General features: G+C 39.0%; 1 protein-coding gene across 2 annotated transcripts in view; it reads right to left on the minus strand.

Annotated features, from left to right (window-relative positions):
• Positions 1 to 560: 560 nt before the first annotated feature.
• The window catches only part of GPR158 (G protein-coupled receptor 158), a 185,983-nt gene continuing 158,600 nt past the window's right edge, over positions 561 to 27,943 (minus strand). Inside the window, exons 7-12 of one of the 2 annotated variants that reach the window (XM_027658741.1) lie at positions 24,012 to 24,250; positions 12,901 to 13,039; positions 9,036 to 9,141; positions 7,000 to 7,146; positions 5,427 to 6,249; positions 561 to 5,300 (exon numbers count right to left, since the gene is read on the minus strand). In XM_027658741.1, coding sequence (XP_027514542.1) covers positions 4,798 to 5,300; positions 5,427 to 6,249; positions 7,000 to 7,146; positions 9,036 to 9,141; positions 12,901 to 13,039; positions 24,012 to 24,250 — 1,957 coding nt within the window. In that variant the 3' untranslated portion in view covers positions 561 to 4,797. Of the gene's footprint in view, positions 6,250 to 6,999; positions 7,147 to 9,035; positions 9,142 to 12,900; positions 13,040 to 24,011; positions 24,251 to 27,943 lie in introns of both variants that reach the window. The other variant, XM_027658740.1, reaches the window with a different exon arrangement.

Consider the following 27,943-nt stretch of genomic DNA (forward strand, 5'->3'; position numbering starts at 1 on the left):
CTAATTACCTTAAAATCCTTCATAATTTTATATAGATCTCATCCCCCTTTCTGAGTCATCTCTCTCCCAAGCTAAACAAGTTGCACTTACACAGCTGCCATTTTCTGTCTCTGATCTTTTTTGTTACCATTCTTTGTATCTTTCCTATATCTGTTAGACACATATCTTAGATGAGGAATTCAGGTATACACACATACAGTACAGATGAGCTGTAGGATTTTACAGTGACATGATAAAATGCCATCCAGTTACTTCCTGTTATTTTTAATATTGTAGCTGCCATTAAATTCAAAAAATAGAACAGCCTCTACAATTTTCATCTCAAAATTGCAACCACTGAGAAAACAGAGCTATTTCCTTAACCAGAAATCCTGAACACAGTACAAATCTACTCTAAAGGCTGATGTTAAGAAAATATGAGGAAAATCCAGAAAATGCTACTGACATGATCAGATCATATAAGCTGTAAAATTAGCTACTTTAGAAGTTTGATGGGAAACCTGTTTACCTTGGATCAGTAATGACTTCAGAAGACCACAACACAAAAGCCTGCAGACAGATTTCATATAAATGTGCTTTATTGCAGAGAAGTTACATTATTTACATGCTGCAACACATTACAACATAAATCTATTAAGTATTTCATGGTGGATGCTGTTGGTTGCCAGATAACATTGTCATAAGAACCACATTATAAAGTGAAGAGACTTACAGCTTTATATACTCTACAACTTGGAGTAGCTAAAATGTTAAAAGTCAAAGGCAGTGTTTGCTCAGGCCTGCCTGTTGTCATATGCATGCAAAAGCCTAAGGAGAGCAAATATAAAAGTATTGTCCGGTTTCAAGTCTATGATGCCACCAAAGCTGACGATAGGTGTGTACTGATTTATATTTTAAAGCGCATAATCTTGCATAAATTATACAAGTCTAATAAGATTGGTATAAATCTAATTCTTTATAAACCATGGCTTAGAAATAAAGGAGAAATGCAGCTTGCACATGCATTTAAAAGGACAACCTAGCAAATGTTTGTGACCTTCATGTTTATTGTCTTTTCTCTGAACAGGTATGCTAGAAAACATCTTTATAACATTTTTATTCTAGAGTTGCACTTCTTTTGGCTGAACGATGACAATGAAACTCCAGAAAAAGACAACTAAGCAATCTAGCCATATTTGCTGGTGGAGAAAAATCTATGAAATACAGAACATTATTTATGTCTAACTTAGTATGTCTTCATTAAGCAATGTTTCTAGTAGCATCATAGTGAAATAGAATAGTCGTGTGAAGTTTGGCCCCTCATTTTCTTAAATGTGAAATAATTTTAAGTCCCAATTGAATCTGTAGTCCAAAGATCAGTTTCTTAAAAAACTGGGGAAAGCTTTGTTGTCTTCTAAAGGAAAGTTCCCCAGTTGTGTCAGCCTTAGGGGATGTGACTACAATGAGCCTAAAGAACCATAACAGACACTTTTTAAGAAGTGAAGGAAATGGTCAGGATGAAAAAAATCAAACCCAAACGAGAATATACAAGCCAGTGCCTTCCCTGGTAAACCAGCCTTTTGCTTGCTGTGCAACTGGGCTGTTGTACACCAGCCAAGGATTGGGCTTTGTTTCTGTGTTTCTAATGAAGTTATCTTTTAAAAAGAGAAAGAAAGGGAAAAGAAACCAAGCAAGGAATTATAGATACATAGCGGTGGCACAGACACAATCATGCATGAAGGGCTTGATCCTGCCAGGAATGCAAGGGGCAGTGGTATTGTGCAGACACTTTGCCAGTGTGGATCCCCTCATCCTTGGTGTGCACTGCACCCCAACATGGTTCCCACAGAGCAGGGCATGGGCAGTGTGTCCTTGCTCAGCTCTGAGGCTGAGGATGGAGGGCCAGACGAGCAAGGGCAAGAGAATTGGTGCCTGCTCCTTGCAACCATCTGTCTCCAAGAGGCAGTGAGAACACACAAATATCTACTTTCATGATTCCTCCATGGATCCCCACTTCTAACCTCACTGCCCGGGTCTGACAAAGCACCAGTTTTGTGAGTCAGGGCAGCCTGCAATAAGCTGTCCCCCCATCCCGTTCCCACAAACCACTGCTAAGATGGGCTGCAGAACCTCCCTTTGAGGGTAGGGGAGGTGTGAGGTGGTAAGCATTTCATCAGGTTTAAAATTGTGTATTTCTCTGCATACAGGGTCAGTGTATTCCTGGAGGACTCCCAGGAAGCTATGTTCCCAGGATGGACTTCTTCCCATAGAAATATAGGGTTACTTTGTCTCTGAAGAGCTGATCAAGTCCCACTGAAGTTGACAGAAAATGTACAGACAAATTCCACTAGTGTCTGGGACTGGGAAGGGAGAATCTGAGCACACCAAGTCTAACCTCAGCTCTTTTCCACACTAAGGACAGAGCTGGATTTGGGTTGCACATAGGATGCCACTGGCACTGTGTGTACAAAGTGGGTGCACTGATGTCCAAAGCACTCAGGCTCATATGTCTGACTCCCTTTCATGGGGGAAACAGGGATTCTGGGTTGCAAGGGTGGCAGTCAGATCTCCTAGGTCATAATTACATCCTACAAAAGAGGAGTGGGAGAGTCGGACAAGCCCAGGGTAGTAAAGACCTCAGTCAGCATGTCCTCGTGGTGTAACTGAGCATCATTCCAGCTAACCAGGTTGGCTGGGGCAGCTCAGCCACTTAATCTGGAGCTATGAGGAGAATTTATAAGTGAGGTCAATGTGTTTAGACAGCACCAAGACCTGAGCCAGCCCCAGCTGGCTTAAGTGTTGGCACATTCCAGATTAGGGCTTAGCAGAGGCAGTAGGAAGATCAGATCCATCTTGATCTGTCAGTCTAGACATGCCCATAGACTCCTCTCCCTTCTAAAGGACAGAAAAAGTCCTCCTCATGCCCAGGTTGTCTATGCCCCTCTGCTCATTGCATTTTATCTTAAGCCACTTTTCTAAGATGCCACAAAAATCAGTTTATACTACATACGTGTATGTGCATGTGTGTATTAGATATGACATTTATATATATATATTAAACATATATAAATATCTATTTTTATATATATTATATATATATTAAACAACACATTCTATTCAGTCATCCTCATTTCATGTTCTTCCACTGAATCCCATCACTTCTCTCACATTGCACAAGTTCTTTAGGACTGAGCTCTCTTTGTTTTGGAGTACACTATGTATAGCCAGTTTCAGTGAACAGCACTTTACGGTACCGCATTTAGATGGCTGGGGGTTTTTCATAATTACTGATACTCCTTGGAATCTTTACAATATGTCCTCAGGCCCTGATGGTGAACCATCACTAAGACTCATAGTTGTGGATAGGCCATTTATGAATTAAGCTCATATGCATGATGAGGACTGTAGCTATTGCTGAAAAGTAGCACTGTATTAAACACTAACTTTTACTGTAAATGTACATATAAATTTTTAAAAAATCAAAGCATTTTGGAGAGTGGGAGAGAAGTGCCATCATTTCCATTCCCATTACCTCTTACAATTGCATGTATGGGGGAAGAGTAATTGGACTTCTCACTCAAGGGCAAAGCTTTTGAAGTTTACCATCGGGGTAAACAGTACAGTGCTGTGCTATATAGGCTAGCTAATATACTTCCCAGAGCTGTCTGGTTTTAGTAAAATAGGTGATCATTTCTGGGGTATATTCATTGTCATTCTTGCTTACCTTATTTAGCAGGATATGCTCAACAGGGAATACTGAACAAGATCATCACAATTGATGTTTAAAGTAAGAGTTCTGTTTTGTTAGATGATATTTTCCAATTAGTAACAAAAAAACAGATAAGTTGTCCTAATATGCAGCTAAGACGACTGAATTTCCACTACTAACAAAGTCTATGAACATTAACAGGGAAGTGCATAACTTACTGCATATAAAACTCCTGAATAATACAGTATCAAACTATAAATTTAAATAACAGAGAGTAAACAAAAAAATTCACTATATAAATCACAGGAAAGGAAAAAAAAATAATCTCCAAAGACCAAAAGAATTTCCTGATAAGAATTACGGCTTCCATAGCCAGTGAAAGATTACTGCAATTCTATATATTAACAAAATGATATTTTAACTTGCAATTAAAAGAAAGTATCTGCAGATTGCATAAATATGTTGTTGTGTCACATAATATCAAAGTTATTTGCAAAAATTATACAATCTGGAATGCTTTAATACGAGACACAACGGTGTACTTAAACATATAGTCATAAGAAAATGAGAGCAACCATTATAGAAAATATTTTTGGGATGCATTGAGTTAGCAGTGCTATTTAGATTAAATATATAAAGTGAAAAGTCGTCATTTTAATAAGCTGCTCCTTGATACCCCTTTCTGCCATCAGAACATTTTCTGTGCCCTACTTCTGCTGGATCTTTAAAGTCCCAAGGGCAAGATAAAGCAAGTTACGGCATCCAGAAATAATTCGGTTAAGATCTACACTGTGCGTTTGTTACCATCATGTTATTTTTCTTTTAAATGAGAAGTGATTTCACAAAGGCAGATTTCTTTCACTGACACAGTAAAATCCTTGGAGCAGGGACCATATTCTGGGCATTGCTAATCACATTGTTGGCACTCAACAAATAAATAATAACAACATTAATGATAATTTACTTCACTTCTGCTTATTTGTAGTGCTGATTCCCTTGATTTAAGTGATGCTCCTTAGGAATTTTCAGATCCTTTTGGCCTAAGTCCCCTCTGTCTTTCCTGTTGTCTTTCTTCTCAATGTTGCTACTCTCCTCAGTCCAAAAGCCTCTTATTTTCGAGGTGCTGCTGTTTTATTTGCACTTATAGCAGAGGTGTTCAATAAAGCTACACTTCTTTCTGCATTTGGTAAATCTGGTGTATCATACTCCCAAGGGCAGACTTCAGCTCGAGATGCTAAAGGTTGCTGTAAGTAACTACTTGGCTTATGGGAGTTAGATGAAAGCACATTTCCCTCGGAAGAGGCATTTTTTTTCTGTTCTGCCAATTTATTGAGGTTTTCCTTTTCTGCTTTCTGGGGCAGCTCCTCCCGCTCCCCAGCATAGGTATTAGGTGTATATTTGTTAACATTCTCACACTTCAGCCCAGGAGTGACCTGAGACTTGGAATTTGACTGGTTTTTCTCATTTTCAAACACCTGCTGCTCTTGTGTCTCCCGAGTGACTGCCTCCACCTTCTCTGAGCTCTTTTGATTTGACTGTTGGTACCCCTCAGGTGTCTTCAGCTTATGATGAGTCTTCCCCTTTGGCTGGGAAGGGTGGTTTTTCTCTGCCTCTGAAGAAGCAATAGATACATGTTTTTGAGCTTTAGAGTCAAAAGGCACAGGACCAGGAATTTGGTCATAGATCTCCCAAGGACAAACTTCTCCTCTGTCGAAATTGTCCTTGTGCAAAGACTTACCTGGGCCTGTGTCTGGATTTGCAGGTGTTTGACTAACCCTTTGCTGTTTAATAATTCCAGATTTATGGGCTTTTTTTGTTTCCTCAGAGTGGGTAGAGTTTTTCCTGTGGGAATCCTTATGTTCCCCCTTATCAGAGGCTGAGTGCTTTTTGCTGGCCTCCTTACCCTTCTGCTGAGGTTTATGAGATTTAGTGCTTTCTTCTAGACTTTGTGTTTTACCTGTTAGTCCCAGAGTCTTTTCCTTGGCACTAGCAATAACACTGAGGGATTTTTGTAACACAGATGTTCTTGGATGCAGAGGTTTCTTATCAGCACTTAAATTATGTGCACTTACTGATTTGCACACCAAAGGGACAGATTCAGTGGAGGCAGCTTCAACTTTTTCAGGAGCATTTTTGGTTAATTTGTTACCATTCAAGGAGTCCAGGAGTGTTTTCTCAGCAGGTATAACTTCTGCACTTTCTGTAGTTAAGCCATTTGGTTCTTCTGTTTGATCCCTAACATGATCGTAAGTGCTGTGGGACTTTTTTAAGGAAAAGACCCTGTTTTTCAAAGTCTCTTCCTTTGGCTTTGCAGAGCTTGTGGAATCCTGTGCATTTTTCTTCAGTGTGGCCAAGCTCTTCACAGCACTGTGCTCCATCAAGTCCTTCTCATCCCTGGAGCACTGCCGGGTGACTGTCTCAGGGATTTCTGTAATACGTCGCATTATCGAGCGCCCCAAGCCCTTTTTAGAGCACCTTTTTTTCTGGAGATGTGGATTATTAGCAATCATCTTTTTCCTTTTATAGATTTCAAGCTGGGCATATAGTTTCTTCAACTCATCCTGCAAAGCAAAGTGAATGGCAAAACTAGTATGTACAGAGCGAGTACAGTCAAACAAACAGCCTGATGAGTGCAAGATCTATTGCTCTAACAATGGCATTAAACTTACTTCACTGTCTTTTCTAATTCTTGAATTTGCTATTTCTCCACCAAATTGAATCCAATTTTTTTCCACTTCAAAAATAAGTTCAACCCTCATGCACAAACATGTTACTTTCCACAGCATACATAATTCATATGCATTTATGCTGTATGTTTCATATATCGCAATGCTGTGGTGTAAGCTTTCCTGCTGATCTCTATAGCTACTCTTTATTCTCATAATATAACCCCTTTTATCATGTAAAATAGGAATAATTTTTTCTTTTAATCACATTTTTAAAATTTTATCTATGCAGTTATATATGCTTATTTATATGTTACATACAAATGGCTAATCACACTGAAACCAAATGTTGTCAGCACTTCAAGATAATTCAGAGAGCCTGATAAACAGCTCTTGCTGTGGATGATTCCTCCTCCTTAACTGCCAGTATGACTTTTACTGCAACTAATAATTCAGCATCTCTTCACACTAGTGAATACTTTCCATGAGATTTTACATGACCTGATACCACAATCATAAGAGACCTAAGCTAGCCTTTTTCAGCTGATATCTGCAAAGAAAGATAAATGCATGCAATTTGGAGTTTACTTGTAGGAAAAAGTGTTGTTCTTGAAAATGAATGCTATTCAAATCAGTTATATGTACCCGAATATCTTCAGGATCCAAACTATGTTCACTCCATGCTGAATTGATACTGCTGTTCAAATAGGATCCAGATCGACCCATATCAAGCTCATCTTCATAAGCTTCTGTAGCTATATCATCTCTTGGGTTATTGCTTGAATGTGAAAACTGCAATAAGTATTCATAAAAGAGAGGTTGCCATGAGTGCAAAAGTTTACTCCAACATCACTGTAAGAGCTTACAGCAGTTTTTATGGTACAATGATCCTCCTATAGATTTCATGTGATTCTTGAACTCAAAACACTAGCTATAATCACAAGTAGTGTCCTATAGAATATCAGTATTGTGTGGAAGGAACTCTTATTAAGATGCCTTAAGTTGATAAATCTTAGAGATTTGCATAAGAAAAAATTCCTACTTGTTTTGATGCTTGTTTAAACCTCTTTAAATGGCATTTCAATTAAGCTAGGATAAAAATAGACTTTCAGACAGTATTTTCAATTAGGCAGCTAAAACTGTAAAACACTATTTTGTATTCCATACAGCTTAATAATCCTGTGGAAAGCAATTTTTCCATTTTAGATCCTGACCCTGAAAAGGAAGACATGAGGTGGCCAAAAAAGGAAAAATAAAGGAAAAAAAATGGAAACTAATGAAAAAGGAGATAATTTTTCTCTTCTATGTTTTAGCAAATGCTTGAATCAAGAGTTGGAGAGTGTCATAATTTTTTTGTTCATATTGATTCATTCATCTGTAGTCACTATTGTTCACACAGTCATCTGTCTTCAGGAGTTTATGAATAGAACAAAACCTTGTGAATCTTAATTCCCTGAATTCTTTGGTATGTTGGAAGAAAAGCCTCCACAGTGTTACACGGATAATAAGCTAAAAATTAAAATGTTGATCAGCAGTTATGAATCAGCTTCAGAAAGCTCAACAAATTTTCTAGGCTAGTTTAGAAAGACACCTCTGAAGATACCTTATAAAGTAGAAAATATAAGACTATTGCTAAAGACCAGAAAAGTAATTTAAAATAAAACAAGGTTAAGCAGTATTAGGGCTGCATCCATGTGTCCCCTCATTGTGACTGTTCAATGTATGTATATTTGACAATTATCAGCATACCCTGTTCTGACACACAGGCAAAAGATGGGAATAGCAGCTTCATTAACCTGAAAATTCTATCAATTCAAACTGCTTAATGCTCTTCCTCCATATGTAGCTTTCACCTCTACTCCTGACCTTTTGATTAATATGATTGGTAATTTCAAAAGCCATTATAAAATCATTCCCTTTGCTGGGGTACTGTCTTAAGAAGGATGCTCCATTCAAATCCTGGGGATCAGTGCTAGAGACAGGTGGAGCTTCCTGCAGTTCTCCTGTCCCTGGTGACACTGACATATTGCCACTTCAGTCGCAGCGCCCGATGGGAGGTGACTGCAGCGCTCAGAGCATTTTCTCTTCTCTTCTCTTCCCCGACTCCTGTCATCCCCCTCGTACTTCTGCCCCTACACATTCATCTTGGCACCCAACGCTGCTCCTGGCTCCATGTCATGGGCCATGTCTCCTCCCAGTAGGCAGCATCTGTCCATCCCAGGCTCTGATTTGCAAAGGGCTCTACTTTTTCAGCCTATAACTGCCTGGTTTAAATCCCAACCTCCCTGATTCATGGCTAGTCCAGTCTCCTGATTCTAGTTTTTCTATTCCCTTGCCTGAACTCTTTTTCTTTTCCCTGCTAACTCTGGCAGCAGCACAGTCACCCAAACACCTGAAAAAAGTATAGTTGGGCAGGATTCTTTCCTTCTTATATTAATCACATCAAAATTTTAAATACTTTAAACTCCTGGAATTTTGAAAGCTGAAAGAAAGAATCTTTGAAAATGTGTAAGTTTTTAAAAAAAAACAAACCCAAACAGCTTTTTAGGTGGCCAAATAGCCAAATTTTACATCTTCCTTTTTTATCAGCTGCTTGCTAGATTTATACAGAATTGCTTCTGCATGACAACTTTTATCTGCCTTAGTCTTGGCAAAAGAAAAGAGACAGAAGATTCAAATACCTTAGGAATCAGAAGTAGTCCAACAGTGACTGTCACAGTCAAGTGTGTGTGTGCAAAGAACAGCATCAGCATCCAGTCAGACTGAAGTCTTGAAACAAGAATGAATCTGAAAATAGAATTCAGGTTTGCAATTCACTGTGTTTTCTCCAGTGCATTGATTTAATATCTTTAATGTTCCTTAGGTTTCTTTTCATTGAACGGTCAAACACAACTGGTTTTGTTCTGTACTGCTTTCATAAAGACTAAAAATTACATTCACATGCTTTTTCTATATACCACATTTCAAAACAACTCAGAAAAAACCCAATCAACAAATCAAAATATAAAAAGAAATAACAGACCTTAAATGATACTGCTTATTCCATCTTTCTCACTGTACTGAGCTGTCTTTTTGTTTGGTTTATATTGTCACAGTTTCTCTAGCCTGAGCTGAGTTATGGCAGCTTACATACATTAAGGATGTGAAGGGATGATTTTAGGTTAAGTAAGCACATGTACTATGATAAATTGCAGTGCACTTCATAAACACAGGATGTCCACAGATCGCAGCTACCAAGTACAGCTGATAGGCCATCAAAGAGAGAATTGAACTGAAATGCATTTTAGTGGGGAGCAGAGAAATGATCTTGACTGCAGGACCACCCAGCTCACTGCTGCAGGGCCCAAGAGCCTTGTGAATGCTTAGAAATGAGTGGCTGAACCTCCCAAACAAAACAGTTCCTTGCTGGGCTTTCTATAAGGGTGGTAGAACAAGCAGTGCAGGTAAAGCTAGCTGAAGCATGCTTGGCTTGTCTGCTTTAGTGAGCTCCCAAAGATAGAAAGAGTAAGCAATGCAATGGATGAATGGATGTACCGCTGGCTTGCAATTTGCAGGTTTACAAAAATCATTCAGACAGAAATGACATTTGCAACTTATCCAAGTTCACAGATGCACATTTTGCAGAAGCTTTTGTTAACAGAAATAGTCTGGCATGAAACACTGGTTTATATGCTGCAATAATACAGTCATAATTACTTGTTTAATACTTTGTAAATGAAATGTTTCATGAACACAATAAAATATTATCATTAATTATTTCTTACAGAGATGTTGCTGTTGGGATGTGCAGGGATATGAGGAGGCTCAGGCCTGAGGTTTAGCTAACTGAACACGAGAACTGATGAAGATGACATGAACTGCTGGATGTAACAGTGAACAAAAGTTAGAGGGATGGCAAGATTTCACAGGTGGTTAACACGGAGTCATTTGAAAGATGGCCAAACTTCACAGGTAACTTAAGGATCTTTGAGGGAGTAGAACTTGCAAGGTCAGTGGTGCCAATGTAACCTATCAGTAACAGCATATGCGACTGTGATTACCCTGCTAATGGCATCACAAATACCAAATTTGAGTACAGATGTAGCAAAACTTGGACCAATCAGAAAAAAATAATGAGGGGGGGGTGTTTATCTGGGAGAAGACAAGAATTGGGACAGATAGGTGATAAGGTAGGTGAGGGAAGAACACTGGAGACCTGCACCTGGAAGACCCAAGGTCTCAGCCCATGCCCAGCTGCAGAGGAGGAACAGGACCAGGCTGTCTGTGTTGGGCCTGTGCTGGTCCATGTGGGCAGCCATGTGCTGTGTGTGACTGCACTGCAGTGGATGTGCTCAATCTGCAAATGGAAACAGTGGCAGCCAGATCCATCAGACAGCCAGGAAAAAGCACCCACATCCTGATGCCCACTGGATTTGTTTAGCCCCGAACAGATTCAACCCTCAAATTCTGTGAAGGTTTTTTGCTTGTTTTATGCATGAGATCTTGACAGATTAAGGTATATGTGCCATACAATACCTCTGAAAGCAAAATAGCACTTGTGGTATCCATTCAGTCCTACAGAGATGGGGTTTCTATTTGAATGAGATTTTTTCCATATAAATTTTGGGTTTCTCTGTAATATAAGAGAAAGAGTAACGCAGGAATTTAATACTGTGCTGATCTGAAGATAATCCAGAACCCTCTTTTTCTGAAATGGGAATATTTTAAAAGGAAAACAAAATGCAAACAGTTCAAGGTTTTATTTAGTGCTCACATCAATCTTCTATGAGCTTCGGGAGTTTTTAAACTGGATGGTTGCCTTGTAGGTGTTCTTCAAGGCTCCAGTGCTTTCAACTTCATGACAACTCAGATATGTCATATAAATCTGAGTCCTACATATCCACCCTTTCAATTGCATCCAGAACTTGGCAGGGAAGATTAAAGCAAAAAAAAAAAAAAAAAAAAGTAAGGAAACAGACTAAAACTTGTATGCAGAAATGGACATAATCTCAGGAGGGACTGTGTGCATTTTATTCATTCCTATCCATAAACACTACATGATTCTTCTTCAACAAATCAGCATGTATCAGACAGATGGCAAAGAATCAATACAAAATGTACATTAAAAAAAAAAGGAAGAACAAGATCAGCAGACCTTAGGCTGGAGGCACAGGACTGTCAATAAGATAAACTGAAAGACCTAATCCTTTTCTGTCTCCTTCATAAAGCATGTATTAAAATGCCACATTTTTCTATTTTTCCCTTTTCCTCTCTCTTTAATCCAAGATTACTTTCATCCTGCTCTATGGTTAAAAGAAACTTGCAGCCCACATAATAGGTCTCCTAGTCCACTGAACTGTATCTTCTAACATGGCCCAAAATACAATTTAGGAATATTAATTAATGGGGGGGAAATTGACTGAGAAGTTGTCATATTGGTTATAATAAATTCAAAAGTATTTTAACTGAATTTTACATCCACTAGGAATTAAAAAAAATGCTTCCATCAAATACAGATTTTAAACAATAGCTTTGCAGATGTTTGTGTTAGGGAGTAAAGAGAGTATGTGGCTGTTGAGACACAGGGTTTAAAAAAGGGGAAGAAAAAAAAAAGTTGCAAGTCTGAAAAATGCAGTGAACTGTATGACAATGATAAGGGAAAGGAGTACCAGGAAAGAACTGAGGTGAAGGATTTGCTTTGCTGATGTTTACTCAGAAAAAAACATGAAAGCAAACAGCAAGAAGACAGAGAGAAATGTGAGTACCAAGACAGACCAAGGAACAGAGAAGAGTATTTGAAGACTGTCAATTAAGCAATGCTAAAAAAAAATATTAGATAAGATCTGTCAGGAGGCAAAGGAAGGTGTGAGAATATTGTAAGAAAGTCTTGAGAGTTTTTACAGCATGAGATGAAACTCATGTTATCTTGCTATTTTGCATTTTCTAGGACCAATTCATTTTTACAGGGTACTCTGTAGGAAAGGAATATATAGCAATTTTCATGTAGCTCTAGCAAAGACCCTTATTACCCAAATACTACCCAAATTATTTAGAAGTATGAAATGTAGAGCTCATTACAGACTTTAGAAGAAACATGGGCTTTATATTACTGATATACCATTATACGCATAACAATATTTTTATGTCAGCATATAAAACACTATGCTTCATGCCCAAACCAGTACAGTTATCTTAATATATAGCTGCAGCTCACCAATCTGTTACACACCAGGAAAAGTTCATATAAACCAACATTCTTACCTGCTGTTTTTCTAGGGGTACAAAACAGTGAGCAGTATGTAGATGACTGAAGACAGATAGTAGTTTTGCTATACCTAATTTATCATATACCTAATTTATCAGCTATATTGAAAAAAACCCTAATTATATAATTTCATACTCTTGAATCCCATGGGAACATTTTTAAGTTTAGTAATCTCTTAATTAGCAGAAACAGATATTTATAAGACCTTCCATTATGCATCCTATCCCATTCACCCATTTTAAGTTGTACCATATGAAACGTGAAAGATAAATAGTTAATTACTAGATCTACAGATCACTTGCCTAATTGTATGGAATATAGCAGAGATAATGAGCTCATTGTGAACTGCAACAGCCATATAACGTGGCTCATGAAATGCTGATGGGACTGTCCGTACTGCATAGCAGAGATAAACACCCCACAAGAGGAATAAAAATTCAGCTGTGAGAAGAACAAAAAGAAATAATTTGCAATTAGTTTTATAGTTGGAAGGAAATGTGAAGTACTACAGCATCTTCTGTATGTGTGAGTATCTACGCAAAGACAATACACATGTATATAGGCACACACATAGGCATTTAAACTCTTTCAGATACTGTTACTGTACATCATACATTTGGTTTTAATTTTGCACACTTTTTTCCAGATCAGGAACCTTTACATTTATGGTGTTTCAGTTTTTCAATTGACAAACTTTAAGACAATGTCTAATAATGTCTTGCTTGCTTTTATATTTGGTACTACAGAAGTTTGACATTACTTCAAATAGCCAGTATTTTTAATTGCAGATCTGGTTCTTGTTATAGAGGCAGATACTGGTGCTATTACTAGACTGTGCTTTTTAAGACAACACTTTCATTTCAAAGGTTTATAACTCAGATATAACAATATACTTGGATTTAAAAAATGCCTTTGTTCATGGTAATTAATTCTGCTGGTACCCATTATATGATGAGTCACTTCTGAGGGTCTAATGCAATTACAAAAAATGACGTGTTTCTGTTAGGAGAAAAATGAGTACGGGAAGAAAGAAGAAGGAGTAAAGGGTCAAGATCATCTTAAATTATCCGGTTAGAGCTAACTCATCTGCACCCAGCAGTATGCTGACTTCAGTTTCCACTGGACAGTCTGATGTGACATCATTTTGATTTTGATACAAATGAGGTGATTTCCTACCCATCTTGAAAAAACTCCCAGAAAAAAAAAACAACACAGGTCTGCCATGTGGTTATGAATAGAGCTGGTGCCTTTCCCTCTTGCCTTCCAGCCTGGCTGACAAAGGCTGAAAGTGTTTGAGTGTCATCCAGCAACGTGCAGTTCCATGTTAGGCCAGCATTACTCCAGGCCAGCTTCAGAAACTGAGTGTGATCCTGTTGTTACTCATACACTGCTTTTGCCTTGTTGAATTTTAGCAGTAAAAGCTACAACCAAATGTAATATAATAGAAAATTATTTCTTTTTCATACTTACTTTTGACAAAAAATGTTATTATACTGTAACTAAAACCAGTGATCAGTGACATCACTCTATGGTAGTGGTCAGCAAATAATTACTGGTCTGATTTAGATAAGCACACAAAAGCTTGTGAACCCCACCATTATCAACAAACTGAAATAAAACATCAGTACTGGATATCTCATGAGAAAACGTCCTCTGGTTCCTCCACTTTTAGTAGTACACAGCTGCTATAAATTACCTATATTATATTGTTATATAATTTTGAAATTTCTAATTTTGCTATTAATTTCATCTAAAATCACTAAGAGACAAGTCTGAATAAAATGAATTCAGTTACATAGATATCACTGTGCTGTGATAAGAGTTCAGTTTGAACTCTGAACAACACTTGGCATGTTTCTTAATGAAAAATAGATGGCCTCGCTCCGAGATTGTTGCTTTTACTAGAACATATCCTTCAGACACCCGGCAGCCCTACCAATTACATAAACCCAAACATGTGAAAAGGCACAATCCATGCATACTGCTGGTTTTATGTTCTTCCTCACCAAAATCCCAACAATAATAAACCTTTTGATCTTTTGACTAAGTAATAGTTTGACTTGGGACCTTACTGAGTGTCAAAATGAAAAAAGCATGGTATGAATCTTCTGAGACTATGTGTCCTAGCCTGGTTTTGAGCTCAACAAAAGTATATATGCAGGTATGTTTTTCCCACATCCCCCATACACTCACTGCCTGGGCAAACTGGCTGCTACTTCCATTTCATTCCTAAAAAATTAGCTAAGCTACCAAAGAAGTCTGTTACTCTGGTTTCCTAAAATCTCCTATGCAGAATGACCTATCAAGAGATCTTGTTCCTAAAGTCTTTCCTGGCCAAGTGGAATACAAATTTTACTTCAATGAAATAATACTAAAGGCTCTTTTACAAATGTTAGCAGTTTGTTTTTTTTTTTCCTTGAAGTACTTGCCTTGCATGTGCAGAATCATGGCACTGAAATGTACTGCTCTTCAAAGCACTGTAATTTATTGCTTTAATTGCTCTGTAATAATTTAGAAGAAATTGAAAAGCAGAAAATGGTTAGAATTAGGCTGCTAAAGCCAAATCACTCTATCTTACTGTCCTATCTTCTATGGAAACCCTTAATAATACAGCTCAGCAGGAACCCCCTGAACATGCCAGAAAACCTATTTCTTAACATTTTGCCTTTCATCCAAACTCCCCCTGCTCCCCAAAACGAGCAGCAGAACTGAACAGACAAGCTAATTACGAAATAACAGGCATGCTCCGCAAAACTACCCGTGGTTCATTCTTCTTTCTCAGCTGAAGTGAGAAGAGCTCAAGTCTCTTACTGATTGAAAAGTTCAGTTACAAGTGCTAACAGAGACTGAGAGGTTGAAAAGGTTTGGCTTTTAAAGGTATAAAAATTCCCACATAAACCTTCATGTGCTGAAGGTATTCTTACTTAAAGAGTGTGGGCCGAATCTTCCTTGTTTTTACAAGAAAAAAACCCTGCTCTAAGTTGGAAGATTTACAAGAATTATCTTTTTTGTATACAGAGCAAATGAAAATGAAAAAGCCACACTTCCATTGAAAAAAATACATACAACCCAAACATTTAATTTAGCTGGGCTGAGTAGGAAGGCAGGTAGCATTTGATCTCCAGATCTGATTAATTCTGAAAATTTCACAGTTTTCAGTTTCACAATCATAGTTACAAGGAGTTCCTAAGACAACAAGGGGCAATTTCAAAGCATTAACATACTGAAGTATAATAGTAGCTTGCACCATTCAGTGCATAATGCTTTTAGAGAAAAGCTTTACATATAGAGCAGAGATGGCACTCTTGTCTGCAGATAATAATTAGTGTGACATCTGGTATGCAACACAAATAGGGAATAGCTCTTAAAACACAAGGTAAAATAACAGAGTTCCTTTACTTGCTAAGCCCAACATTACAATAATTTCATTAGCAATGACAAAACAAAACAGACTGATAGAAGACCAATTTATTATCTAAACCACTAATTAAACAGTTTAAATGTATAATGTAAAAGCTGTGCTTGAGGGGGGAAATCAAGTACCTATAATTAGCTACAGACTATTAGTGCAATTTGTAACAAAAATCTGAAGGAATATCTTAGTATACTGCATACCTGTCAAGACCAAACTCAAAGCTCAAAACACATGATCTCGTTCCTATAAGTAAGATTTATCACAAGGCTTATAAATTACCGCATTTTACATATTAAGCACAAAAGCAAGAAAACCTTCTTTTCCCCTCCCGAAAAATTACAGAAATTCCTAGGAGAGAGAGTTGTCAATAGCTCTCTGGACAGAAAATGTGGAGTCAAAACAACAAAGCATAAAAGAGCTCTGAAAAAACCTGCAGTAGCTACTCTTTGACTGTCCAAACCAGGCATTTGGACGTCAGGAGAAAATCTCTGAGAGATAAGAGGTTAAGAAAAGGCATAATTCCTTTAAAGGCATAAATGGATGTAGATGTGAATGGAAGGTAGAAGATGAAAATGTAAAGTGACCTCAATATGTCATGTGCATAAATGAATTAATCTTTAAATATCTCTCTTCCTAGTCACTACCTACTTCTTATCCACAGAACCTCTTATCTGATCTTTGCATTATCTAATCAACCTGCTTAATATATTCTCTGGTTCTTATAAAGCATAAGTCTTCCTTGTCTTTGTGATGCTGATCATGTTTTTAGAAAACGAAGCAATTTGGAATACTTAGCTTGATCATCCAATATACTGGGCCAGATTCATGTCTGATGCCACTGGCCTGTTACAATGAAGAGTGTGCCATGTCTGCTCACTTGACATTTGTTTAGGTCATTGCTCATATTCTGCATCTTCTGATACTGAAGGACAATTATATATGTTCACAGTTTGTGATACGTATCTGTTGTTAGAAAAGGACAGCTTCAGGGTTGTTATTATTGACTCAAACAAACTTTCTCAGAAAATCTAGGTTAATATATTTACTAGGTTTTGCTAAACATGCAGTTGTCTGTATTGCAAATTATTCTTTCATATTTAAAACCAGTACAAGGTGAAGCTGTGTCCAGAGTCTGTGACATTTTCTTTCAGTGTCCATCAGTCAAGCTGTGTCATGCCTTGCACGGCACAGTGTGTGCAGCCTGACCTGTGCCCACCTCTCCAGCCCCCAGCAGAAGGAAACCCCCACATTAAACCATAGCTCCTTCCACTGCCTGCTCTGCAGATGTCTGTACTTCATCTGAGAGCACAGAACTACAGAGCAAGATATGACAAACTGAGAGCAGTGATCGAAGTCGCTAATGAAGAAATCTCTGTAATTTGTTGCAAATAACATCTAGATGTCTAGTGAATGAGAGGAAAGACTGCAGGGTGGGAAAAACCAGTCTAGTGTACATGCACAACTGAATTCTAACTTTGCCTGTGCCTCAAGCTTTTATGCATATGAAAAAAACCCCCACTCAAGGTCCCCATTGAATCCAAACTTTGCAGAGGTGATCACAGAGAGAATTTTTCTTGCTATTTGGGTGCCAAACAAGGCATTTTTGCTGCCATTTCCAGCAGAACTAAGCATGCAGGGCTGTATTTGTAGCCAGTGAGACCATACGTAAGGTTATATATAGATTTGACTAAGCTCTGTAACTGAGCCAAAGGCATTGCAAAATGGATACCCAGATTAAATGGACCATATAACCCTAATCTTACTGTGCCTCAGCTTTGCCTGTGTAAAATGGGGATAATGTCACTGTCATTGCAAGGTGACAGTGGAAATAAATTTATCCATATTTGTGAAAAGCTTAAATCCTAAACTGTGTGTTTTCTTCCTGCCATGGTCAGGAAAGCAAAGCAAGTTATTTCAGACTGTCCATCCTGGTTGCTTCTCAGTCCTCCTACCCTGGCAGAAATGCCCTTCTGTTGTGCTTCTTCATGCCAGCCTCTCAGTGGAGATGGCTGTGGGCTAGAGATCCTGAAAGGAGCTCCCCGGAGCCAGGACACCCATCCCTGTGATCGTTTGCACTCTGCTGTCCAAAAGACACTTGCAAAAAGAAGACACCCCTGAAGGATTAAAGCCCATTTTCGTGACTCTGTATGAAGTTTTATGTGTGACCACACTTATTTGTTTAAGAAGCACCATCACAGGCTAAGAACAGGACACTGATCCTCAGAGATGGTGACCTGCTCTGCCTCTTTTCCTTACCAATAAAGGAAAGCCCATTAAAGATGTGACTTGACTAAGTTCAGTTGGTATTCTGAACTCTGCACTATTGGTAAAACAGTACTGTTCCAACAGTTATACCATTTTTAGCTCAGATTTTGGAAACAAATTACTGATTACCACTCTACTTATATCCATAACACAGCTACAACAACTCATCTATTTCTCCACCACATTTCACTACATTTTAAATCCCGTTTATTGAAATGAAGTGAGCTATGGATCTGGAAGCACAGCTCCTCCATTCGTTCATTCACTCAGGGTGCCAGCTGGAGCCATTTTAAAACTGGGAAAAAATCGTGTCCTTGATTGCTCCTGTGTTGCCAGCCAACACAATATCTTCCTACTTCGCTGCGTCCAATCTCCCACCTGGAGAGTTGCACCGTGTCATAGGAGAAGCTTTTTTCTTCAACTGAAAGGATTTTCATATATTTCAATGAACTGTGATTACATGTGTAAGTCTTTAGTGTCAAGTCATTCCTAGCAAATTATAAATCATCAAAGGTTTATCTGTCTCTCTCACCATATCTCAGCATAATTTTAATTAGCTACACACAGCAATAAAAAGACCTATGTGTGGAGAAAGAAGTAATGGTGCCAATTCCAGACTTTTTTCCCTACCAGAACTTCTGTGGGCTGTGGCTGTGCAAGCCTGAGAAAGAAGAGCAGGGGTCCTTGGGCTGGTGGGGGGCACAGCATACTCTGTCCCCCACACAGCCACAAAACTGCCTTGCAGGCACACTTAAAGCAATGCAAGGGACAAGCTAACCCACAGTCTGTGAGTCCCATGGCTGGAGGGTGCCCTATAGATGGCTTTTGCTAGCAATGGAAAAATATCCACTGACTTGAGTGTGAGCAACATGCCTAGGAGTCTCACTGCACTAAACATATGCCACTGCTCAGGTTTAAAATCCCTAGGAACTCCCCTCATTTCTCTTAGCCCTTATACTAAAGCACTTTTTAAATTCTTCTTACACAGATGTGCTGTCCTGCCTTATTCCTTCCATAGCTCACTGTTGTTATTAAAGTCAGCTAGCCACCCTTCCTGTCTCCATGTGCCCCATCATCCTCTTCACTTGGGTGTGGATGAAAGAGGAAGAACAGGATCAGAAAAATCTACCACTAGCAGCTGAAAACTGGCTGAGTGTGGGGCCTTTTATCTCACATCTTAAAGGGAATGCAAGCAAATGCCAGTGGTGTCCAAAGTACTTGAAGCACTGGAAAGACTTGGAGTAGTACAAGTAGTGGATTCCAATAAGGGTGGTGCAAAGGAAGTCACAGCATCTTCCAGCCTCTCCCAAAGCCATCTCCTCCCACAAGTGGCTTGCAAAAGCAGCAAAATATGGCATTTACCAGTATATAAACATACAGCTAAGGCAACCCAAACATGGTTTCCTGAGCAGAAATACTTTGTAGAAATTGTGACTAAATAAAGGGTCTGGAAATTCATCTACCATATAACAAGGAAAACAAACATTACTGCAGGGGGTAATGCAATGCAAACTTCTCAGTCTGGGGATTCCAGCACCACTCACCATCTTTGGTGCTCTTCCTCATACTCTTCCAGATTTACCATATCCTAGAGATGAGTGACATAAACCGCACACAGTGTTGGTGATGCAGACTGTGGAAGAGGTGTACGTGGTAGCAGAAGTGGCTTATAAGCAGAAAAGAGACAGAGCTGAAGGTACTTTGTAAAACAGTATTCTTCTCCTATTTCTGCTCCAAACATTTTATATATCTCTGGCCTTATCACTTAGAGTAAGCTTTTCACAAGTGATCACTATTTTTACATGATACATTTTCTGAGCAACTAATGTGAGAGATCAAGCACACAGTGATCCACACCAGTGCTGAATTCTAACAGGTGTCTCCTGGTTGTGCTTTCCACACAGGCTATAAACAGTACCCTGAAAAACCAGTCCCTCGATGTCTCAAGACAGAAACTTAAAATGGATAGCTGCTGTTGACAATTCTGGCTTTAATCTTTGTGCATCAGTACTAAGGAGAACATGCTTTAAAATGCCCATTTGGAAGTGAACAGTTCTTTATTCATTGCATGCTCTGAACCATATACTCTGAATATGGCATAGGGCCACATCAAATAGGGATAACAAAAAGAAATAATAATCATTCATTCACTGAATGCAGCAGAGGGGTTGTAGAATATTTAATAAAGGGCCTCATAAAGATGTATTACAATGCCCCAGCTCCAAACTGTACAAGCAGTCTTAATGCACAATCTGTCAGAGCCTGTCCTGGCACCTCTTGCCCTCTCTGCAAATATTGTATTTGTTAAATATCAGCAAATGAACAGTGGGAGGGAGTTCTTTCAGGAACAGTCTGAAAAACTCACTTTGTTCCTTTTCCTGGCTGAGAGCATGCAGTAATCATGAGAAAGCTTTGTGTTTGAAATCCTCCTGATGCCCAAGACCCAAAGCATGACCTACAGATGCGTGGGCCATGGCAGCAGCTCAGGCCAGCCACACAGGAGTAGCACTGCTCCTGTCAGCCAAGAATCAAAGAGGTTCTGGGGAAAAACACCTCCCTGTGCTTAGTTAAAACATGTCATTCATATCTAAATAAAACACTAAAAAATGCACACAGAATGCATGGGGGATTTTTAAAAACTATCCTATCCATGCTGGGTGAAACTCTGGCCCTGATGAAGTCAGGAACATCCATCCACCAAGATTTCACCTCTGCTTTTTATTTGTCCTTGTGCAGGCATGTTTATCTTTCTGCCTGCCTTTCTCTCCTGCCTGGGGCTTTGTTCATTAAACTTATTATTGTCTTTTTTTTCAGTTTCTGGGAAGTTCTTTTAAATCCTGTGCCTATATCTGTTTCGCTTTCAGAATGCTTTCTCCTCAAGATAAAGAATAATAGTTCGATTTGTGACACTGCAAGCCCTTAGGTTTATCAGAAGTTTATCACTTGGGTTTTTTTTTCCAACTTGGAATCTGACTGTGACAGGTATAGAATACATTCAGGCTATAGGAAAAAAGCTTTGTGGGTGAGTGTTTTCAAGCCCCCAGGTCTTTCTCTACAATCTCAGACTGTCACCCGTGCCATGGCTTGTCAATGAGACAGATGCCCCAACCTTGAAAGTGATGCAGAAACAAACACAAAGGAAATAAAAAGAATCCAGGCAAGTAACACATAAGCTACCCACAAGTATCCAACCCCAAGGAAAACACACACAAACCCACATTATGTTATGTAGATAAAATAAGATTTACTGAATGTTAATTTTTCTCATCAGCGTATCACAGAGTACAGAGGCAATGCTAGAAATGGTAACAACCTTTATGTCTAGGTCCCTACTTCTCTCACAGAGAGCATCCTCTTAAACTTAATGGAAATGTAAATATAAAATGTTCACTGCAATAAAATTCTCCAGAGACAGAGTCTAAGTAGCATGATTAGTATGGAAAATGCTTCATAAATCCAAACTCCACTAATCTCTAGTAGCATAAAGGATTCATCTCATTATGACTTTCTAACAGAGCCTTGTTAATTCTCACTTCACTAATCTGTGACCTTGAAAATTCCCTCTCTGCATTTCAAAGAAGTGTTGACAGCCAAGTGAAATAGGGAGGTATTCCAGCAAGGACTACAAGTAACAGAATATATCCCAAAACACTCACTAGTTTTATATAAAATACTGTGCCTAACTATATTAAATGAAATAACAAGTCTTTAAAAAATTGCTATCCACCAGTTTTATTTTAGCATTTGAAATAAAATAGCATAATCTATCAAATAATTTATCACATAATATATTTTGCAAGGCTGCTCCCAGTCAATTATAGAATAAAAGAAGTTTGGCATTATGGGCATTTCTTCTGACACATCTCTGAGATGAAGCATCTAAATTCAGAAGTAGTTCCTATTGACTGTAAGCTTTTCAGCCTGCTATTAACAATAAAAATCCTGAAGTGCACATGCACACACACACATATATAAATATATATAGACACACACGTTAGTACAGTCTTGTAGGTGTACATCTCCTGGTACTGCTAATGTGACTGCATAGTTTACTGAAGACTTGCACAAGCATAATTCTGGAAATGAGGTAATTTGGGTAAGAAGACAAAATGACAGAACATAAGAAATTCTGCCCAATTTATTCAGGCTTGAGAGCTCACTTTGCCTCTACTACCCTTGAGTATATTCTGAAAAACATTTAAAATCCTTTTAAATGTAAATATATCTAAAAAAATTATCCTTCTTTTTTTCCAAAACTATGCAGACAGTAACTTGTGCAATTTCTTACCAAAAAGGGACTATTGATCATAATTAGGTATTACGATCTGAATTATTAATCACTGCACTACCACAACTATAAAATACAGAGACTAAAACCATTTGTTTGTCATTATGCAAAACCCAAAAATTTTAATGAAACTACACTGTCAAATGCAGTAAAATTTTGATCCAAAATGGGTTAGTGCAAATGACATTATCAAATGTTTCACATTAAATTCTCTTTTGTTATTAATTTTAAAACATCTCTGGCAAGAGTACTATTCCATTACTGCAAAAGGGCCCAGATCAAGATGCATTTCAAAACATACCCCCTTCTACTCCTCTCTGTGTGGTTTACCAGTGAGCATATTCACAGATGGGGTACCCATGTGCCTCACTGCCTCTAAGATTTTACACAAAGGAGAGAAAAGCAGAGCACGGGGATACCTCAGAGCCATGGACACACCTTGATGAGGCTGGCAGCAGTGTTTTGCTCTGTGTATTGCCATGCACTGGCTTTCTGTACACCACTCTCAGAGAAAAAACACTTCTCATACCTGCAGACCACCTCTGGCCATCTCATCTGCACTCTGATGTGGAGGAGTCACCATTACCTCTCCCTAATCCTCAGTAGCAGAGCTCTGTCAGTGGGATGTCCATAAGGGAATCAGGAAAAGAGCAGTAAGGTAAGAATCTTTCTTAGATTTCAGAACACTGATGTATTTGAAACAGTGCATTCCAAGCCTGGGCTGTACTTGAAAAAATGGCTCTAGGTGGAAGCACCGAAGCTGTGTGGCCACTGGGAGAAAGCACATTACACTGTTTAACTGAACGCTGGCATGGAGAACCCCCTGGTTGTTATAGGGTTAAGGAAACAAAACCAAATATTTTTTCTCCTTCCTATAAGTTCTGTGGAGTGTAATTTTTTAGCTCCTGCCTACTCCATGCACTGAGAACACATCCAACAAATACTTTAAGTTGGCATATTTGATGTGCATTTCCTATTTCCTTTACTTTTACGCTAATTTTTGTAAGTCTATGAAGGAGTGTTCTTGGAAGTTCTTTCCCTCCTCACACAAGAGATCTGCCCAGCTCTGTGGTGTAAAAACAAAAAGCCTCCTCTAATCTAGCCACAATTTCTGACTGCAATATCAGAAAAGCTTTTGAAGAGCTTCAGTAGTAGAAGAACTAGATACCTTCTGCCTTCAAAGATGAAATGTCTTGAGCACCCATCACTTTGTTACTACAATCCAAGTTACAAACCTTTGAAAGGTATAGAAGTTCAGTATATTTTAATTGTTTTACTTCTCAGTCCATTTAAAAAACTTATATGCTTATATTTTACTCCCATAGAAGCTTTTCACATAATATTAGGCGGTCTGACAGAACTTCAAGAAATTCTAAAAGAAGAAAAATTAAAAGGCAACCAAGCTTTATTTTAGAAATTAAAGATAAACTAGAAAATTAACATACCAACAGCCATCATGTAATCCCAGCGGTCTATGAGGCACATGTTGAAGATCAGGTGGTCAGATGTCTGCCCCTGGCCAATGAGTGGAATGTTTCTCTCCAAATTTTGGGTTATTGCAGAAGTCCAGCCAACAAGAAACCAAACGACTACCAGAAGAATAACAGCCAGCATCCTCATCACTCGCCCACCTGTCATATATGGAATACGCTGAGCCGTTCGGGACAGGAATACCTTCAAAACCCTGAAAAATTCAGACAGTGCAGAATTAAGAAGAGCGCTAGCAAGTGTCACAGGAATTAGATTTTCCTTTTATTTTACTATCAAATTATTACAAAAAAAATAAAATCAACATTCTTTCCCCTGACACTACGTGCAAGAGTGAAATTTGAAACACTATTACTTTCATATTAATTGTATTTAAATGGAACTGATTGCTGCCCAGAGAGTGCTACACAGCAATAATAGAAAATATTAGCTATGCTTATGTTAAAGGCATGCATTCACATGCTGTGTTGTCAAGCTGTTTTGTACCTTCCAGCTCGCAGTGGAAGACTTCTGTCTTTGGAAAAGGAAAGGTTATTTCCATAAAACAGCAACCATGTATGTTATATTTCATTCTGTTTTGATGCTGTCTGCCTGCTCATCCCCAGTCATGCTATTTCCAGAGAACAAATTAACACTTGGATATTTTTCCCACTGAGTTAGATGCTGCTGAGACAATAACCTACTCATCATAGAAATAACTGTGGAAGGCTCTTGGCTAATTAAGTGGTTTCTGATTTGTTCAGAGGCAACAACATGTTTTTCAAGCTATGACAGAAACTTAATAAGAAAAGCCACACCACAGGTCAGGCACGTATACCATGTAACAGCCACTGAACATGTAACACTTTAAAAGTATTTGCACTTACTACTAGGATAAGTTTAGTCCCACTAAGAATTATTCAAGGAAATATCATGTGCATTTTCTATCCATCACCACCTGCTAATGCAGAAAAAGGTCCTCCTGAGCGCATGAGAACAATCAAAACTTGAGGAAATCACCCTGGGAAGAGGGAGCAGTTTGATTCTTCATGTGGCACAGAATATCTCCTTGTGCCTCCTGTGGCACGGGATCTGCCTGGGAGCATTGCAGTGCTCCAGCCTTGGCCCTGCTAAGCTACCAATGACGAGCAGTGTGGAAAGGCTATTTTGGAACTTTTCATGTACCCAGACCTTTAGAAGCAGATGGGCGAAGTTTAAAGACTGTTTCAGAGACTGGGGTGAGGAGTTTTTCAAAGCGAAGAGGTAAGCTGTTTCAGTGATTTTGTCCTGACTCCTAAGCATGAGCATGTCCAGTGAATACTCTTGATATTCATGAAGGGACAAATTATCACTGAGGTTTAGGGATCTTGATTTTTTTTCAGAAAGTTGAGTTTTTAAACGCTGTTGTCAGCTCTGAAGTTTTTGCAGTGTACCAAGCATCAAGTCACCTCCCAAGCCATTCCACAGCCAGGCCTGCCTTTTCAACAGTAAAAAAAAAATAAATCATACTTCAGATTAACATTTATGCTTATATTTGTCTAAGAGAAGGCAGAAACAACCAGTGTTGCCACTCCCTTGAAAAACAACTAATAGAGCAGTGCCTTTAAAGGCAGAAGCACAAAAGCTTTTCCATATCCATAAAAATGAATCAGCATTTGACTACAAACACAGTCTGCACAGTGTGCATTAGGTGAAGTCAGAGATCTGAATATGTTCAACATTATTCAGCTGTTTCCCTCCCAACAGTCACTCCACAGGGAGTCACAATTTTTGATCTTTCCATGTTTGATAGATGTTCTGCTCTGCCTTTAAGTGCTAAGTGCCTTATGTTGGAAGCAGCTTCCCAAAGACTTCAGGGAGGAGAGACAGAAAACTCCACAGAGGCAAGGCAGGCCACTTCCCTACACATTGCTCAGCCACAGCACTGGTAAACCCTTGTTTTCTAAACAGTAAAAACCAGGGAGCAAAGGCTTTCCTACTCGCTACTGTGAATGCTGGTCAACAGTTTGCTTCTCTGAAGAGAAGGAAAATCTATTCTTTTTGTAGCGAACTGGAAAATTTCACAGCTTTAGTCTATCATTTGAGAAAAATCTCATTGTACATTTTTATAAAGGTAATAATTATAGAAATCATACAAACCAGCTGAGAACTATTAGAAACATTCTGTATTTTGGCTCTCCAAAGTCAATTCTTGATGATTCTACTGAAAGTCAACATGTGAGATTTTTCTGGACATAACAAGGCAGGACCCATTAGATTTCTTCCAGTACTAGCTCATGTGAGACAGCTCACTGCTGCCTGTGAGACAGCTTTCTAAGGGAGAAGGGTGGGCTGCTGTTACATTATTGATCTAAGTACAGTGAAAAAAATATAATTTTGCAATACAGCAGTCAATCTCCCTCCAATTTGGATCAAATCACGTTTCTTTTTTTTCTCCTCTTTTTCACAAAAATAAGCATCCCCCACCATGACCATCTCTACCTTAGTCATATAGCCCTACACGTAACCCAACCTTTACACTTCGCTTTTCAAACATTCTTTTTCTGGAAAGATGTAAGGACAGTTGGGTTAGATTTGTAGTGTTGAAAATCTCCTTTTCAGAGGCTGTGGCACAGAAGTGCTCAACTAGAACACGAGCTCCAAAGTTGCAATTCCCTCGTCTTCCTGCCACAATGTGAATCTAAAGTTGCATTGCTCACCACCTCAACGCTGACTTACATGCTTCGTCTGCTCTTATCTCCTATGTATTATTGAACATGGATCCAAGCAGAGACAACTGCCCAGGAGTTTCCCTCCCAAGAGCAAGCACTCTCACCAGGCTGGAGGATGATTATCCTTCCTGTACCTCTGACTCATACAGTCAGTTCACTATAAAAAAGTCGAATCACTGCAATATGAGACCAAAATGCCTCACCAAGCACGTAATGTTCGATGACTGGTACCCTCTATGAGAAAACAGGGGAGTTCTCAATTCAAATCCTGCCCTGACTTCTGGGTAGCAAATGCTCAGACCCCCTTTTCCACTCAGTTCTATATCTATGTGTTGGGTCGAACTAGCTGTGGAACAAATGAGGGAGAATTCTCACAGGGAGGCAAGAAGGGAAGCTGCATCTATACTAGGAAATCAAATAGGCCCTGGGTTGTCCCTGGCACTGATGCCAACCTTCACAGAACAGCCAGTATCCATACTACTACCCTCAGCATTACAATTCAGCAGGACAGAGGATGGGGCTCCAGTGCCAAGGAATGTTCTCTGATGCTACTTAATTTATGAATATAGATATAGCCTTGGATTCAAGTTCCTGAGCAAATTAATGTTTAATTATGAGTATCAAGTAAGTCAATGTAAAATGGAAAGACTTCTCCTCCTGTCCTACCTACCCCCAAAATGCCTGGCAGCACCAAGCACCAGTCAGTGCCCTGGTAGAAGCCTAGGGCACTGTTTGAGCCATATGGTCTCTGATCTAAGGCAAAAGAGGAAACTTCACCATCTTCCTTGGCATCTTCTAGTTCTTCTCCCACCTAAAACCATTCAGCATATGCATTCCACTTTTCTGTGCTGTCGTTGGATAACCAAACAATCATTTTCAGTGACATGTCATCAGCTCCATTTACAGGCAGATCAGACAGAACACTGCAATGTGCTCTACCTGCTTTGTTGGAAGACACAGCTGCCTTCAAGCAAAGCTTTGACATACAGGCAGCATTAAAGCTGATATGCAATAGCCATCCTTTTTACAGAGTAAACAGAAGGCACAGTTCAGGCTGAATGAACGGCCTGGAGACCCCTGCAGGTAACTCCCAACTCTTCTGGCTGCACTGTCAGATCCGGGAAGAATTAAGCTATGCAGTCTGAGGGTTTTCTTTGGGGTGCCTGGCTTCACATAAATGGATAAGGAGAGGGCTTGGT

The sequence above is a fragment of the Corapipo altera genome, unplaced genomic scaffold, assembly GCF_003945725.1.
Source record: "Corapipo altera isolate COAL_440 unplaced genomic scaffold, ASM394572v1 63, whole genome shotgun sequence".
Classification (NCBI taxonomy): domain Eukaryota; kingdom Metazoa; phylum Chordata; class Aves; order Passeriformes; family Pipridae; genus Corapipo; species Corapipo altera.